Source organism: Dinoponera quadriceps, unplaced genomic scaffold (genome assembly GCF_001313825.1).
Source record: "Dinoponera quadriceps isolate SergipeBrazil2010 unplaced genomic scaffold, ASM131382v1 scaffold1782, whole genome shotgun sequence".
Lineage (NCBI taxonomy): Eukaryota > Metazoa > Arthropoda > Insecta > Hymenoptera > Formicidae > Dinoponera > Dinoponera quadriceps.
In genome coordinates this window covers 2,051,066-2,070,076 of record NW_014555947.1, presented here as the reverse complement: position 1 = coordinate 2,070,076, position 19,011 = coordinate 2,051,066, and the positions used below count along the sequence as shown (strand labels likewise).

At 44.2% G+C, this 19,011-nt stretch overlaps 1 protein-coding gene across 1 annotated transcript in view; it reads right to left on the bottom strand.

Annotated features, from left to right (window-relative positions):
* Positions 1 to 14,801, bottom strand: part of LOC106746115 (mucin-19-like) — a 220,427-nt gene extending 205,626 nt beyond the window's left edge. Inside the window, exon 1 of the mRNA XM_014622337.1 lies at positions 14,563 to 14,801. Coding sequence (XP_014477823.1) covers positions 14,563 to 14,722 — 160 coding nt within the window. The 5' untranslated portion in view covers positions 14,723 to 14,801. The remainder of the gene's footprint in view (positions 1 to 14,562) is intronic.
* Positions 14,802 to 19,011: the final 4,210 nt, after the last annotated feature.

The window sequence follows — 19,011 nt, the reverse complement described above, 5'->3', positions numbered from 1 at the left end:
AGGTAGTTCGCGAGAGATCGGATCACAGGTCGGATCCGTCGGTGGATCGTGCGTGAGCCGGCCGATAAATCATCCCGGAGAATGAATGCGTCGATATCGCGCCGGTTTGTGACGATGCACTAGTCCGCTCAATAACGTTGACGTCACCGAGCGCGAGTCGCCTCGGTGCGTGTGCATCGCGGTATTAATATATACGACGGCGAATAATCACAGGAGGGCGTCGGGACGATTTATTCGAGCGGACGACGGGTCGGAGTCATTCGACCCTCGACAGTTTATGGCATTATGACGTTGCCGTGTGTGCAGCAAATTGCATTAATTAATTACAAGCCGATGATGGTAATGTTATGGTAATTACACCAAATGCTCGCTCGGTGGTACCTTATTTACGGCACGTCAATGTTTCTCAAGGTGCGCTCATTTTTCTCCACCGACGCGCAATCTGCGATCATCAAGAGATGGACAAGAAGAGGGAGAGAGAGAGAGAGATAGAGAGGGAGAGCAATCGTTTCCCTTTGTCTCCGAAGTCCTCGAACGTTAACCGCGCGTGAACCTCGTACGACCGAAGAACCGCTTAATAATTCTTGCTTTATGGCTGCCGAGCTGCATCGCAATGTGCCCCCGCGCCACATCTCGGCCGAGTAAACTGGCTTTTTGTGTCGGGGACAATTCCATCGCGCGCGCACGCCGCGCGGCCGCGCTCGTACAACATGCATCATCGTAGCGAAGCTCGCGGTTGTAACACTAAAAGTAATTGCACGCGCGTGCAACTCAACTCGGAGTGCAGTCGCTCGTTTCAGGGCGTGCACGACAACGCGGCGGCGGCGGCTGCGGCGTGCGGTGTACCGAGGTCTAAGCTTATGGTGCGGAGATTCAATACGAGCCTGAGCGCTTTACGTCTCTCCGCCGGCCGTGCACTAACCTTTCCGGAACGAGAGAGAGAGAGAGAAAAGGAGAGAGGGAAAGAAAGAGAACAATCGACCGTTCGCGCCGTTAAAATATCAACCGCGACATTATCGCGAACGCCCGTCCGACGTCGCTCGCGATTTGCGCTCTTGCCGTTTATCTTGCCGTGCGAGTTCACGTCGCGCTCGAGGTCTGTAAAGTCGGCACCCCAAAATGCGAATTTAATTTTTAATTTATGAAACTATAAATATTTATTATGAATTTTTATGAAATATACGGGCCATTTGTTCATCCATACGAATTGTCCACATTTGTCCGTAAAAAAAGAATTTTCGTCTACCTCGTCAAAAAAAAGTAATAACCAAATAAAAAGTTGGACAGATTTTTACAACTGTGAATGTTTCTCTTTAATTTCTAGGCGAGATACGATTGCCTTCGATTCATCCACGTTTGTCCGCCGAAAATGCTTATTTCTTTCTGGAGAATTTCTCACTGAAGATAGATCGAGTCATAAGAAACACGTATTTTCGATCCGCTTTATCACACACACACACACGTATGCATACTTGACGTTGATATAAAAACAGAACAAATTCAGTGATATACGGACGTGTTTTTCATATCTCCTAATAACATAAATAGATTAAAAAGTCACGAGAAAACAACATTTGGTGATTCGCTGAGCAAAGGTTGACTTGAAATTTCGCGAGAGCCCATAAACGAGATGAAGCCAGAACATCGGCGTATATACGTGGATTTGCGTGCGTCTCCGACTCGATAGGAAACAGAGAGACCGCCGACTTGTCTCGAGGAGAACGAAAGGGAGATACGGTCCAGGAGACTCCGAGGAGAGGCAGTGCGTGACGGCGCGTGGGTGGCTCGGCGCATAATTACGTAAGGGTCTATTAAACGAGGAATCATTAATGGCGATCTAATGGGGGTGGCAGCCTCGTGTCGTTGCACGCTGCGCACGTGGTCGACCGTGATCAGCCCGGTTCACCACCTTGAGGACTCATTCCGGAAACCGGCGCGGAATCGTATGGTGCGAAATAATTTATGCGCTCCCGCGGTAAATGGCGCAGCGATGTTACAATAAATCCGGTGCTACATAATGCAAATCACGATCGTTTCCTGGCTGATCTCATCTCTTAACCGGCAGTAGCGATTATTGGTTTCACAAAATCAACAGCCGACTTAAGCTACAATAGAATCGATAAAAAAGATTTAATCCGCTCGATCCTGTCGGAACCACAGTAAGTTCAATAATTTGTTTTGTGTTAGCATTGTTTAACTCGTTTCCCAATCACGAAGAAATACTGTAGTAAAAATTACCACAAAAGTTTGCAATACTATATTGTCGGAATTATCGGAATTATTATCAAAACTATTATGTGTGTTGCAATCTTCAGTGATGTAATACACAAAGAAAATATAGTAAAATATAGTAAAAATTGCCACAAAATTTTATTACAATATTTTCTTCGTGTACATCACCGAAAACCACGACACACATCATAATTCAAATTATAGTTCCGGTATGGTCCAACCTTACAAAATTTAATTTCCTTACAAAATTTTGTAATAATTTCCACTACAACACTTTCTTCGCGTACATAAAATATGCGTATGTTCGAAATTTCTTGGAAAAAATTGAACGATGTGGCCAAAAAACGCAGCTTCTCGTAATATCGTCGACATAATAACGTTTGCTTTGTTTTCTTCCCGATTAAGCACAGCACCCTCGTCATACCCAATCTCGCATTTATCACGGCCCCTATTTGAGCCAACATTTCCATCGTCCGACGACCGAGGCAGCCACACGCGCGTGTGCATGCGTAAGGCGCGTACACGCGCAGTGAAAAAAGACGGGACGAGAGACGCGACGTACGCGGTCGCGAAGAGCGCGGCGTTATCTGAAACGAGCGGACGTACACGACCGTGAGAGAGCAGCGCGTAGCGATCGGTTTAGACGAGTCCGCAAAGCTTTTTGCTCGTCTGGCTCTCCGATCCGGTTGATGGATGGTCCGCGGCTGTAATATAGTCGGTATGCGGATCGGTTCGCTCCACCCGAGCTCTCGATCTCCTCCCTCGAATTCGCGCACGCACGCACGCTTCGTTGGCTCGCGAACGACCTCCCCGATCGCAAAACAGCGACTGAAAAAAGAATTCAAGGCTGTCACTTTTCCCGTCTTGTCGGGTTTCTCGTGCGTGCGTGCCCGTATGCGTGCGTGCACTCGTTTATCACATTTTCCCGCTCGACATGTTGCATCCCCCCTCATCTTCTCGATAAAAATATATATTGTACTTCAAGAATATCTCTTAGAATTATTAAAAAATGTGTTTCAATGTAAAATTGCATTTCAAAGGAATGTCAAAAGATACGCAACATAGACAATTTTGATGAGTATACGGACAAAATATTGTAATAAAAATTACCGCAAAATTGTGTAATACTGGGCCGAAATTGTGACTGGAATTATCACGTTATAAAATTTTAATGATGTGTACACAAGATATACATCACTAAAAATTACAATACATATAATAATTTCGGTCATAATTCCGGTATGATCCAACATTACAAAATTTTGTGGCAACTTTTTACTACAATATTTTCCCTGTGTAAGCGGAAATCATTTAATTTTCTTTCCTATCAAATCGCCGAGAAGCATCAACCCTTCTTTCCTGGCGAAGCGCGCGATATTGATCTTACTTTGAAAAAATGCACGATACTATCTTTTTTCTCTAGGTGATTTAATTTCCTGATTTTCCAGAAGACTAACTTTGAAAACTTTATCGCAAAAATCATCGGTACCGACCGCCGGCGGTGAAAGTCATGCAATAAAAAGGCGCTCCCGGCGACGAGAGCCGGTCTCGATTTCAAGTTCGAGTTCGACTCGCGCTCGCAATCTGAGAAACGCGCGATCCAGTGTCGCGGCGAATTTTTCAGCGCAACTCGGAAACCTGTTTAGGATTGTGGCGATTATAAGCGCACACAGTATCGATGGGCGACTCGCCGGCAAATTACTAACCGACATTCCGATTAGACGAGAGCGTGGTCGGCGCAACTGCTTCGCTCTCGCACGACGATCAGGTAATTTTTCCTTTCATCGAAACTGCGCCGGTATAATTCGATATCGTGCCCATTTTTCACGAGGAAAGCATATATTTTGTCGTCCACCGAAAATCGAGATGCACGAGTGTGCTGCAGCGCGAGAGCACGACGACAAATCGCTCGTCCTAATACCGATTTTTCCGTCACGAAGCTTTCTCTCTTTCCGTCTACTTCTCTATCGCAGGAAGTATCAATATACGGTCATCAACCTACATTCGATGATGAATGTTAGAAAGTAGGTAGCGACTGACGTTTTACGCAATTTCGAGTGCGATTACTTAGCGTCGCACCGTTGAATTAGCGTCGTATATCTAGCAGACTGCGCGGTCGCGAGGGGAAAAACTGCGCCCCGATAATCACCTGTCCGCCATTCGTTTCGCCTGACACTTCCATCAGTATTCCGCCGTATCGGGCGCGCGGAGGATGGAACAATAATTTCGCTTCGCGAAAAAATCGCGATCGCAAACGTTGTTTCCTGGCGCATCCGGGGCGCGCGTGCACGCTCTCCGAACTTTCCCTTTCATACGCACACGGGACCGTGGAGATCGAGGGAATCAGGAAATTCTCCAGGCTGCCATTCGACGTTGCGAAAAAGACCACGAAAAAGACTTTCACCCGGCGGAACAAAACGTCCACGGGACGGGGCGAGCCCATGGATCGTCTCTCCCGGCGCGCTTGAACGTGATCATCGGTATCACCGATACAACAACCGCCTCTCGGTCGGCGCGATGTAACGAGGGACACGAAGAGGAATCTCGTCGGGAGGAGACTTTAATGCCCCGTATCACGAGAAAGAGAGATCTTAGGCGTTTGCACGCTCGGAGCGCGCTGGATCGGCCACAACTGGAAAATGGATAGTTCCACAAAGGAGAGGGAGAATAACTCTTGCCCCGGGAAGAACTTGGTCTTTTAAATGATTATTAAGCGACACCTGCAATTATACAACCAACACCTACAATTATATTGCCAACGAACGATATCATCAACGTGCCTAACGTCCACGAGCGAAAATATATTTTGCAGCTCGCGTTCGCGCGGCACCAACATCTTCATTTAATTATTACGCGGCCGGATTCGCGTTCTACCATACGACGCTTTCGCGGCTATTATCCCCGACAGATAGAAACGCGCGCGCGCGCACTCGCTACTTATAAAGCCGGTATTTAAAAAAGAAAACCTCATTCGCACAGGCCCGAACGATGAAGCCGGGGCGATCCGTGGAGATAATCCCGGCGAAATAACACGTTGCCGTGGCGCGACTAGCCCTAAACCAACCGCATTACAGGTACCATCGCGCGCGAATCCGCGACGCGATCGGTCGGAATTTTACACGACCGATCCGACCGGAGCTATTTCTCGCCGTTGTCCAACGGCGTAATGACGGATAATGACATAGGCCGTATAGAGGAGCCGCGAAGCGAGAGTCCCGCGAGAGATAGAGAGACGCGGCTAACTCCTGTAATATAAAATGGCGAGGGCACCGTCCGTTCACCGCGCGAGCGAGCGTGTCTGCTCGCTTCACCTGTGCAACATACGCAGGCCGTATCGAAGCGGCGCGGCTTGTTACACATATGCGTTACACACCGCGAGAACTTTAGAGCAGCGATCCTCACTATGCGCCCATATGCTGCGCGAGAGTCCGTTAACCCTTCTTCACGCCGACAGTCCTACGTCGGCAGGCAGCAGGCTCGACGTTTAGCTTGTTTAAAAATGCCGCCTCTTCAGAGATGCTGACACACATATGGACGTTTAGATACGTTCAATTTTTCTTCTTGCGTTCGAATATTACCGGCAAAATACAGAATGAGACAATAACTATTTTATCACTTTAAATATCTTCGAGAAAATAATATTATATCAACGACCGGATGAAGATGAGAACCCGAGTCGAAATTTTAGTTCTACGTTAAGTCTTCATTAGGTCTTCTATTGTACTCCTTTGGTACTGCAAATGGGAAATTATTTCCGTTTTTTCCACTTGAAGACTTAATGTGAAACTAAATAGATTTAATGTAGGACTAAAAGTTCGACTCGGGAAGATTTTACACTTGCAGAAGATGTTCAAAAGTGATGACTGATTGTTAACAATGTAACTTCCGTTAGAGAAATGCTTCTCTCTTATTCTACTCTTATTCTATTCTTAAATCCCGCAACAAGAATGAGAAATCCTGCCGTACGATTGACAGACGTCCTGTTTGTGTCACTTCAAAATTAAGTCAATTCCTTCTCACTTCGATAAATTCATCTCCCTGAAGAGGTTAAACCGACTATTTACCAATCCCAGATATTCTCTCGAGACATTGCGAATACGAGTGATTATAATCGAAGGACCATGTTTTATGATTTATTGCGAAAAGTCGTTAAAAGGAGAAAAAGTATATTACTATTATTGCGCTGACTGTTCAAAGAGTCGATGAGCCAACTTTACGCAGTAAATTAATTTCTGGACGACAGTACCGTCCGTTATTTCCTAAGAGAGCGCACACGTCTGTATGACGTTTTAACGTTTCGTTCCTTTCCTTAATGAAAAGAATACGTATACGCATGTTGTGCAACAGTCTGGACTATAAATAGTTAATTACTCCCGTGTGGTTGTTTCGTCGGTTAAGCGCCGCAGGAGTGAATTGAAATTACGAACTCTAGGATTATCTGCTTTAATACGGCTGATATGAATTTCATAATTACATTTCATAATTACGCGAGCCGCGGTCAGTTCCCACAGCGGGTCTCGCGGAGTCTCATCGAAATGCTAGTGAGGACCTCTCTGCTTTATAGAGAGCCGGCTTGGTATAATGAAGAGAGAAAGAGAAAGAGAGAGAGAGAGAGAGAGAGAGTGCGCAGTTCCCACTTCTCCATTCTGTATAAGTGCTTAGCGTGCTGCGAGGATTACGTTCACCTGTGGCATGGCCGACTGCCAGCCGATAATCATTCCACTACTCCTTGCATTCTTTTTTAATTAGCGCGTACGATCGTCCCTATTACGCTCGTCATGCAAAAGGCTCACTTACATCTTTAATGGCAGAGAGATAATTAAATGGTTATATAAATAGCGTTCGGCTAATCATTCTTCTCCAGCGGATCCTCTTTTCTCATTTTCGAATTATACGCGTAAAATAAGTCGCGCGTTTATTAAAAAGCCCCGAGGAATACTCATCCCAGATTGAGCGATAATTGCACCGAGTATTTTATCAGTAGTAAGATAATCGCTCCTCGTGTCGTTAAATCTCGCGTGAAAAATAAGGAATTAACGAAAAGCGATATTGACGTACAAAATGCGCTTCCCGGAGGTCGAGCTGCTCCCTCAGCTGCCTCGTGAAAGTTACGACCACTTCAATTAAAACTCTTCAAGTAAATTCAAGTAGTCGACATATAATCATATGATTATACGGCAACAGTCGCCCGTACATCGACGAATGAAGCGCAACGAAGGATTCACGTGCCTTGAAACACTTTCGAGCGCGGTTAGCCGACGGAGGCGTTAATCGGCTGAGGAAACAAGTTCGTGCTTGTAAATAAGAAAGCAAGAAAAACGGGACAAAAATATTCCTCCTCCCCGAGAACGAGCGAACGAGTGAGCAAGCGGCGAATCCAGGTTTCGAGTCCCGACACGCCGAACACGCGACTCGCTCACGTTTTTCCTGCCCCGCGGATACCCTTATTACGCCTTTAACGCCGACGCGAGAATGCGTTTACTGCCACCGGTTATGCGCCATTGTACCGCCGATGGAATACTTTTAACGGCGTGCGAAGTAACGAGCATTATTTAAGAGCCGGTCGAAATAACCGCGCGCGTAAGAAAACGCGTCGCGCGCGCGCGCGCGCGTTCCAGCTTCCAGGTAAACGACCGCGTCGCGAAGAACGGAAGGGTTGCGAGACGGATAATTGCCAGATGACGAGTTACCGCATGTTGATAACCGCGCACCGCGGTCCTTTTTTCCGCGCCCGCGGCGTCGAAATCCCGCTATTATGATAGAGCGAGAGAGAAAAAGAGANAGAGAGAGAGAGAGAGAGAGAGAGAGAGAGAGAGAGAGAGAGAGAGAGCACGGCGTTGTTTGCCGTTCGTGTGATCCAAATAGTCGTTTTCCTCCGTCGTTACCTGATAGCCATCGAAAAAATACCGATATCGCGTCTCGAAAGTGGCGCGAGGTGACGCGTAAATTCTATTAATTCCGCACTCGTAGACGCGTGTTCTGATTTTCGCACTCGATCACTCCCGCTTGAGCAAGTTTCTGTCAACATCATCTCAAAAGTTAATATCTAGCGTATAATTTAACATTACATTTCTATACTTTTTCATATATTCCCCATATTAAAGTAACACAAAATTTCAATGGGCCATTTTTAACAAAATTGTTTACTGTGCATGAGAATTTTCAAAAGATCCTGCCGACGACAATCACGAAAGATTTTTTAATCCTACTCGTGACGTCACGACGCAAGTTGCAACACGAGTAATAATGTCGGCCGCGTGAGTTCATTTCGCAAAAGTCTGACGCTTTGCTAATTATTCGTAATTTGTTTTTACATTGAAACACGTTTTGCCGTACCGAAAACTGCGGTCCCCGCAGATTTAAGTGAATTTAAAGCACTCGCTCTTAGTCAACAATGCGATCGTAAAAATAACAAAAAGTCTATTACTCATACAGACAGCACTTATTTAGTGCTTGCATAATCGAAATGACTGTCTTCTCGGCTACACCACGTGGTTCTCTCGTCGGAATTCGACTCGCTCTTCGACATTAAACCGCGTAATAGCAGACAAGGGTGCGCTTCGGCACGGCATAAATCATCGATATTGCACCGAGACACGATCGCAAAATTCTTACGCGAAAAGGAAAAGCGCAGCTGCACACATACACACACACATCCACACATCTTCCATTTACTTCATCATTACCTTTAAAATTGCCAACATATAAATATATATAATAATATTAAATAATATTGAAAGAATATTAAAAGAAGATTAAAACAATTCATTTCCGTAAAAATTGGCATCTCCATCAGTGATCTCGCGAGTCGCGATTCCTCGCCAAATTTTCCGCGCAGCAACGAAATCGTTTTCCGCTTCCTCTCTACGCTCAAGAGATTTACTCGCGCCGCTAATATGCGCGTTTTCGGTCGCAGAACAAACGCAACAACGGCAATGCGCCACGACAACGTTTCGACACGCTGAACCGTAAAGAAAGGAAGCGAAAAGGAAGCACGCGGGATTCTTACATGAAATCTGCTGGCAGTTCGTTCGCTCGGAGGAGGCTCTCCCGCCCGGTTCGCGCGGCAGTAAAGAGATTTTAACTATTCATTGTTCTGGCATAATAATGGGAGCGAAATGGCCGCGCAACACTGAAAGAGGGCTCGCGGAACGGTGGAACGCACGAGTGAAGGATCCTAAGCGAGTTAATGTCTCTAATTATGACCGGTTATAAAATTACACCCTTCGCACCGGGTAGGAGTGACCCAACGCGTTCTGGTCAGATCGTAAATTTTCTTCAAAAACGAAGACGGTGGCCCGCCGCCGCCGCCGGAATTTCAGGTACGCTTTGCAACGCGAACAGATTATCAGCCTCTAAATCTTTCCGGCGGTCCGCCAGGCGTAAATCAATACGCGAATTTTCGTCTCGGTTCCTCCTCAAAACGGGGCCTTGAAAACCGTTGGCGTGAGGCACTTAGCGTCGGTAATAGCGTCGCGGTATTGCGAAAGAGGCCAATGCGCGCGATCTTGGGAGGAAAGATATAAGCGTTATCTTCGAGCGCGTAAATGTAATTTTCCAACGCCACCGCAAATTGACGAATGTAGGTCGGCGCGGTTCACCAATAGTAAATTTTCATTATGTCATGTTACGTAAAGATATAGGAGTTTTATATTTATAGAGAAATATTTCTGATAGTTATCTGATAGTTAATCCGGAACTTTGTCGCGAGTTACTTCCAGTTCTAAACATTTCGTTCGTTGAAATACGAAAATCTAACTTTTATTTAAATTCTATATTTTACAAAAATGTCACTTCTACACAGAGGAAAAGGTTTCTTTAGATTTAGTATACGTGTCTGTTTGATTTGAGTTTGTTTAATATGAATATAATTTAATATCAAATATCATTTTTAACTACTGCAACGTTTGGATGAAAATATAAAAGAAATATGTTATTTGACGTAAAAATATTTATTGTTTGAGAAATCAAACATTCGATCGTTTACTCCATTCCAAAAGACAAATTTATTTCAATTAAAGAAATTTTGTTAAATTCAATGAAATCTCCCCTGTGTCTATACAGTCTCAATCATGTAAGTTGGTTCTCCTCATTCGATTAATTGCTATCTCGAATAATCGCTTTCGCGAGGAATGCTCCCTCACGCGTACGCGACATTTTCGATAACGAAACCTTACGAAATCGTAAGGGACAGATAAAAATATACATTACTTCGCAGTCATGATTAGGACCGATCGAACATGCCCCGTCGTGAGCAGTTTAATCTTAATTAAATCTCCTATAGTTATCTAACATTGCGTGTGCGCCGGGTATCCTGGATCTTCCTAGAAAATTGCATCCTATTGCAATCTATTCTCTCGCGGCGACCCTGCCGAGCCACGCGAGTGAACGCCGACGCGGTAGTAGTCTTGATAAGACCCCGTGCCTCGACTGTATCTCATAAAATAAATCCTACTATCGAAAGCCGTGAAAGGAAACCACGCGTTGCACTTGCAACTCGAAACGAAACACGCGTCTCATCCGAGATAAATTACGTTCCCGCTGTTACACGATTATCCCTTGCCTGCATCCCCTATACGTTTCTAATTAATATCCACTTCAATCGATTTTCTAATAAAATTATCGTATTTACACGATTTTCAAATACTTTCAGAATATTTCAATCCAAAGAATATCAATGAATGCAAGAGACTAAATAAATGCGAAAAATTATATCACGCACTAATGATCAGACTGATAATTTTTCCGGGATAAAATAGAAATCCGATATCTCGATTAATTTTACGCTTTAGTAAAAGTGCAGATATCAGTCACAAATTCACACAAATAAATTGTCAAGTATTAAAATTTCGCAAAACCATCATCGTAAAAGTACAATAAAGACATCATTAATACAATAAAACAAGTACAATAGAAGCTATAACGCGCACCTCTTGAAAATATCAAAGAGAGATACGACGACGTCGACGCGAGCGTGCAAGGTGGCGCAAAGGAAAGAGCAATTACGGCACGGTCGTTAAATTTCGTGGATATACCGGTCTTATGGACCGGTCGACTGCACCAAATCACGGTATCGCGTGATTCATTAGAGATCGCCTTATGAACTATAAATAGCATTAGGCAATCGTAAATTCCGCGGTCGTTAAATAAACGCACTTGCGGGGCACGTTCGCCGCGCGAACAGTTATCCGCAGGCCACGTTCGCACGGGGTACCGCCTTTTAACAGCAGCCTCGACACGTACGTACCATTCGCATCAAGGTTGGCCGGAGGATTCTACACGGACCGATGCCAGAAACGTTTCCTGCGCACCCCGAATGCATGCATATGCATTCGTCGTACGAGACACATCGTCGCACGTCGTAACGCGAGCCACCATCGATTCGCGGAAAGTTATTCGCCCCGGACGAAATAAACAGATGTATCCCGAATGCCTGATATATATATATATATATATTTTTTTTTTCTATTTCAAGGAAGCTATTTCAATCTCGAGAAAAAGAAAATAATCTTGAGAGCTAGATGACGAGATTGTGAGGAATATTCTATTTAGATGTTATCAAATAATTTATTATTTATTCAAAATATTTCCGCCATCGATTCGCAGAAGGTTATTCGTCCTGTAGGAGACAGACAGATATTGTGAATACCTGATATATATATAGAGTGTTAACAAATTAGCGTCAAATTTTGAAGAGAAATAGAGAGAAAATATTAACAAAAAATGTTTATTTTGAAATCCTCTATTTACCTTCAAAGTTTATCGGCCTAATTTTTTAACATTCTGTATATTTTTTTGTCTATTTCAAGAAAGTTAGATGAAGAAATTGTGAGGAATGATCTATGTAGATTTTATCAAATAATTTATGCCCAGGATATCCTCATGATATTCTCGAAGATATCTTACATAGAAATTCTCTCTGCAAAGATTTTCCCATAAAAAGAACATACATACATATTAAATATAACGGCACTTTGATCCACGAAACTTGATGGTAAATTAATCATATTATTAGCGCGACAAGCTCAATGAGCTATAAAAAAACCTTTTCCTTCGCCGGCATTTGCTTTCTCTATGTTAAATATGGATCGCCCGCGCATAATGATCGGCGATCGATATTTAATAAAAAATTCCTAACGAGCCGTCTCTTGTCATTTTTGGAAGCCGCAGTTCATTAACTCCGACATGGTCGCGAGACTCGTGAAACGACGGTCTCGACATTTTCCTAACGCCGTCCGACGCGTCCAAGTGTGCTAATCGCCGATGACGATGATCTAACGCGAAATGCAATCGTCGCGGAAAAAGGCTCCGCAGCCGGCCGTGTCAAAATTCGTTCGCACTTATCGCCTTCTCGGCTGCCAATAGAAAGCGTAGTCGCGACAGTAATTTGCACTCTGCCGGCGGGATCTCGGCGAAGGCTCATCGGCTTTGTGATCGGCACACGCGCGCACGACGACGTGCTTCCGCCTTTCTAAGTGCGAATTAATCGATCTGATCGAGGGAGGGCGACGGATGCAGTCCGACAATGAGCGCATTCCTAAACACCATGGGAAACCGACCCCGAGTCTATTATCGGATGTTTAATTACGATACTGCGCACGTCGTGAGTGTAGAAGCGGCGCTTGAAAAGCTGTCGAGGCTCACGTGTCGTGAAATTAATAGTGCCTGGCGATTCGAGTGAGAAATCAATTGATAAATATTCCTTACGTATCTCGCAAGACATCGAGATTGAAAAGCGAAATAGAAAATTAACATGGGCTCGTGTGATAAATCTGTGCGCGAAATGATAAAGGAGATCGTAAAGGTGAAATCGTGATGTATCTTTGCATACTTGATTGTGCGGCATGCTCAAGCGATTCTCTCTCAACATTGTGAAAATTTTGCTATATAAATATTTTGATATTTCAATAGAAGAATGTTATAAGAGAAAGTATAAAAATAATACGAGAAAAAATGTAAATTTAATAAAGAAAATATACGAATATATATAAGGATCATAAAAGAATATTTTGATATCACGATAAAAATATTTTTACTCGAATTTTGATAGAACGAATTTTGATAGAAACGCGTATTAATATAGTTTCTAATATATTTTCAGTATAGAGACACGAATAGCATTTAATAGACTTGCATCAGAAATATGATAAATTTTATTATTTTCGCTATTCACGAAGAATTCTATGGAGTATCTTACTGCGGAGCGATGGCGGATGCGCGAGCGTACTTTCACAGAAGCGACCGAGAGCAAAGGTCGTTCTTCATCGGCAAAGCTGAGACGAGCAACAAAGTTCAGGCATTCACCGTCACTGCAATGATCTCCGGAGAGTATAGTCTCCGCGCGAGAATGAGAGGAAGAACGATCGGTAGATGAGGATGCAGTGAAATGTCCTTTCACCTTTCTACGTTATTAAACTTCTACACGGACGTATCATTTCGTGCCGTGAAATCTTTAAGTGAAGGGAATGATAAATGGAAAATAGAAATCGCTATTATTTTAATTTAATGTTCTAAACAATCTCGTTCTTTTATCTCATTTTTCCTTCATTTAATGGTATTCATTGACAAGCTTAACCTTGTTAAAAAAGATGCAACTAATAAAAAATAACACAACTAATAGAAAATAAAAGATGTTTTTTAATTAATTTTAAACGACCATAAGGCGTTTTGGGCCGTTTTGTTTTATGTAGAAAGACGTATAGACGTATATCCATTGATAATAAAAATCTCAAAAATCAATTAGTGAGAAATCGATTGATAAATGTTCCTTATGTATTTTGCAAGACATCGAGATTGAAAAACGAAATAGGAAATTAGTGTGGGCTCGTGTGTCTGTGATAAATTACTAATTTTGTAGATTGGATCCTTCTTACATAATTATGGCCAATTAGCTATTTCGTATCAATCAGCCATCTCGCTCGTTTTTTTTCTTATGCGCGCCATACAAAAACATCTCGAGTCGAAATTTTAGTTCTATATTAAGATTTCAAGTGGAGAAAACGGGAATAACTTTCTTCCATTCGTGGCATCAAAGAAGGTGGCTCTAATAATGCTCATTTCATGCTATCAAGAGAATTTAAATCTCCCAGGAAGAAATCTGAAATTTTATATTAAGACTTCGAGTGGAGAAAACAAAAAAATAACTTTCCATTTGTAGCATCCAAGGGTATCCAAAAGAAGATTTTGGAATACTTAATGTAGAACTAAATAGACAATGTAGAGCTGAAAGTCGGGATTACTTTCCTCAATAGAGCAATCGAGACGAACGACTAAAATGCAGCGGTCCGCTCCGAGAGAGCGAATTAAAAGAGAACAGTTCGCTCGACTCACCTGAATCAACACGCGGGCGATCGCAGGCTGCCGGAAGGGGCTCGTCGTACTCCAAGGTCGCGGCATCCTCGTTCGCCAGCACCAGCAGCACGGAAGTCAACAGGAACGACACAGTCAACAGCACTGTCCTCGTGGAGCACTGGCCACTCTGGCGAGTCATTTTCTTCGTCTATCACACTTCCTCACTCGCCCGCCTCACTTTTCGACACTCCCGGGCTCCGTCGCACCGCGATCACAACGCGCGCAGTTTCGCGGTCACATCTTCTCGATTCGGGACCGGGCCATTCGCGGGGGCGGCCGCCTCGATCCGCCGCCCCGAAGAGGACTGTGTCGCCGCGATAACGCTAACCCGCGACCCGAAATTCGTCGGGCGGGTGAAAATTCACCGGGCGGCGCGGGTTTCACGCGCGAATCTCACGAGCGAGACACCGAGGACGAGACGACGACGATTTCGTATCGCGGACGACGTCTGCGTCGTTCGACGGTGCTCCATGTGTAGGGCATCGACGCGCGTAAAAAACTGCCGTGCGCCAACGGATGTCAAGCGAGGTGGACGCGCGCGGGCGCGTTGTGTTATTGTTATAGTATGTGTACACAGGCACCTCGCGCGTCAGCCACGACGCGACAACTTTGACAGGTAGGCGCGTAGAGGGGAGGGGGAGAGCCACGCGGTTTGTTAATCGCGAGCTACTTGTTTTGAAAGAACTGTGCGCCCGCCACACCGGCCCATACTCTACTGCTACGCCGCGGTCAGGTGTTTCCAGCAGCCGCCACGCAACCGCGGCGACATCTCCCGAGCGCGAGCCGAGACAGCCGCACGCGCGCCCGCCGTTCGAAACCGCCCGGCCGCTGCTCCGTCACGTGAGTCGCTCTCTCTTTCCTTCTCTCTTTCTCTCTCCCTACGCGCGCTCCTCCCGCGCGTCTCGCGCGTGTTCGCGAGCCTACCGACCGATTTCATTCATGGGGACACACGCCGCGGCGGCGGCGGCGCTTTTCGATTCGTTCCGCGGATTCGCGCGCGCGGCGTCCCGATCGCCGTGCATCGCACGTACCGATTTATTATTGCTCTTTTTACCAATATACGACGCCGGCCCGGAATACATATGAGAGACACGGAGGAACGAGATAGAACGAGGATGGAACCGAAACACTCTCTCTGGCGTACGCGAGGAACTCGACAGAGGAAATTGTTTCCGACGTTATTCTCAATCTCGTCCGTGATATCTTCGTGAATATAATCAAAATTCTATAGTCAGTCAAAAGATTGCGATACTTTTTTTGGTAAATTTCGAAACGCATCCTGTGTCCAATAGGAGAATTTTATTTTCAACAATTCTCAGGAGATACATTTTCCTGTTGAATACGAGATGCGTTGCGAATCTAATTGAATAATCCCAGATAGGACAGAAAATGACGATAACGTCAAAATGACAAGAAAAAAAACTATAAAGGTCATTTTTCGATCATTTTTTTCATCATATTAACGTCATTTTCTACTCTATCCGGGATATTGCAACCTTTTTGTGACTGACTATTGTCACACGTTTAATGCTTCAATAAATATCTCTACTGCTCATTCTTTAGCAAGCGAGGAGCAAATTAATACTCTCGACTTCTCTATCTTTTTATCAAGTATATCGAAACACGAATGTACTGTCGGTCAAAACGGCATCATTCCGGAATATCATTTCAAGCTGAAATTCTATATACGAGAATATATTTCGAAATTTTACATAATATTATATGAATTTATTAATCTATTAGGTTACTGGTAGCATCCAAGTGATGCAGAATAAAAAGTCGAAGTTCTTTGATCTATATTATTCCCGATCTATATTTAAGGATTGATCTAACTTCAGGTAGAACACCACATAGAAAATCACAATAAAAGCAAAATGACAACAGGAAAGTAATCGAAAAGTGAATTATTCACTTTCTCATGATTTTGACGTCATCGTGACGTTCTGTTCTACCTGGAACCCTATTGAGAATAGTCGCGTAGGAGTTTACCTCTACAAATTTTCATGGCGCGTCGTATTCGTGGGGGCAGTGGCGAACGGGATTCGCGCGATGCAGCAACCTTGATGCACCTCTCCGCGGCCGGCGTGGAGGACTCACAGGCATACCTGCCGGTATTTAATTAAGCCCGGTCGTTCGGGAGAAAAAAGCCGTTGGTACAGGAAGCGATGGGTTTCGAGTACGCGAGCAGCGGACCGTGCTTCGAGCGACCGTTACGTGACATTGGCGTAGCCAGGCGAATCGATCGCCCACGCTATCGATCGTTTCGAGATATCGCTTTATGACTTGAGGTGTGCTTTGTAAGAGCTTAGGCAGGAAGGAATTAAATATAAGGAACAAGAAATTAAATATACGAAATTGGAAATAAACTATAGTGTTTCAAACATAATAAAAGGGAATAGAGAATAAGGTGTAAGAAATGTTTTAAAGCGAGATGACCATTTTTACTGTACTTTTTTAATAAACCTCTGCTGTCATCAGTGTCACTTTTATTCTTTTTTCTTGATAATTTTCGATTGATTCGAACTGACTTTCATTTGTATCATATTGATGATCATTAGATATTTGGAGAGTAAACTGTTAATGCTTGTTTCCACTATCATGATTTAAATTGTGAATCTACGATTCGACTTACTCGATTAACTCAACGGAATTGACCAATCACATTAATCAGTTCAGCCAATTCCGATTGATCAATTCCATTGAGTTAATCATCGATTAGATTTAAACCATGGTAAAAACGGGCATCCCTATAAGCACGCAAATTATAAGAAATAAAATTTCGATAGTGTTTCCAATCCTAATTCTTCTACTCATCTTTTATTATGGATTGAAACATGGTGGTCCATGTGTCGAAATCGAATTTCTTATTCCCAATATTTAATTCATTGTGTCTGATCCTTAAAAATATCTCAGAATAATTTCGTCGAATGTCCTTAACTTCGCTGTATTAACAATTTCAATAAATTGTATTCCTTTTTTATACGTCTTGCGCCTGCGTCATATATGTACAAAACTCTATCCAGATTTAAAATTCATCTTCATGTTTTGAAATGAGATCCGTAAATGCTTTTGGAAACAAAAATCTCTATGATCCTACGACGTGAAAATCTTATGATTATATATCTCTGTATCTCGTTAGTGAGATAGGATTGAGATTAAATGCGACGACGTATAACAATTCCCAGCCGTGACACAAATCGTTAATCAAATCGTTAAAGACGTCCGTTCACTTTATCGTTAAATTACGGTATTCGGCATGCTCGAATCATGGATTATACTAACTGCGGTGAAAAATCTTCGACACGCGCCGTAAGTGTATGACCGGTGTGTATCGCGTTTACCTTATCGGTCTCCCTTCCTTCCTCTCTCCCTCTCCTTCTCTCTACCCGTCACCTTCTCCGTCGGCCGCAAACGGACAAGTGGCCTGCGGTTTTTCATCCCGAGGAAGAAACGAGCGGTCGATGCACCTGGGGATCGCGGGTCAATCGCGGCAGCGATATTTGCTCCGAACTCGCGCGGCAGTCGTTAACCCGTTCGTAACACCCGTGCGAACCGCGCAATACGTACACGCATCTTCCCCGCATCGCCCTGTCAATACGATAAACATCAATGATGACGAATACCTTCAATGACAATATAATACACGCAACTCTCGTCGAAATTTTACCCGACGAGCGAATCACGAATGCGTGTGTCTAAAATTACCGACGCAAACATTCACTTGTTTGGAAGCGACGCTCGTAGAAATGGCGGCGTATGAAAATATCGAAATTTCCATCGGACAGACATCATCAATGATGACGAAATACCATTAACAATAATATGACATACAGGATTCTCATCGAAATTCTATGTGAAATACCTGGTGCGTTTGTCTAAAATGATACCTGGTGCGTTTGTCTAAAATGATACCTGATGCGTTTGTCTAAAATGATTCTCAACGAAAGTTCACCCACGTTCGGAAACGACGCTCCTGAAAATGGCGACGGTACATGGAAGCATTCAGATTTTTGGCCGGAATACCACCAGCCGGAGCTAACGCACGTCTGATAGATCGCCATCGGGGCGATCTCTTAATTCCGTCGCGAATACATTTCCGCGCTTTATGGAGCCCCCGAAAGAGGTACATCGCGCTCGCGCCCCCTTCGAACCCTCGTAAATACATTCGACGGCATTTCTCGAAACACGATCCGACATGCACGCACGCACACACCGCACAGTCCGAAAACAACATCGTCCGTGCGGCTAATCTGCGGGGCGGCGGACGGCTCGTACGTATCGAAATATCGCGCGCGAGAATCTGCAGTGATATCCAAATGCTATACGCACCCAGCAAGACTCCCCCGTGGTTAAGGACGCCGTGAACACTCGCGCATAAATCATCCGACTCCGAACCGTTTCGTCGTCGGCGTCAAAATGGACGAGACC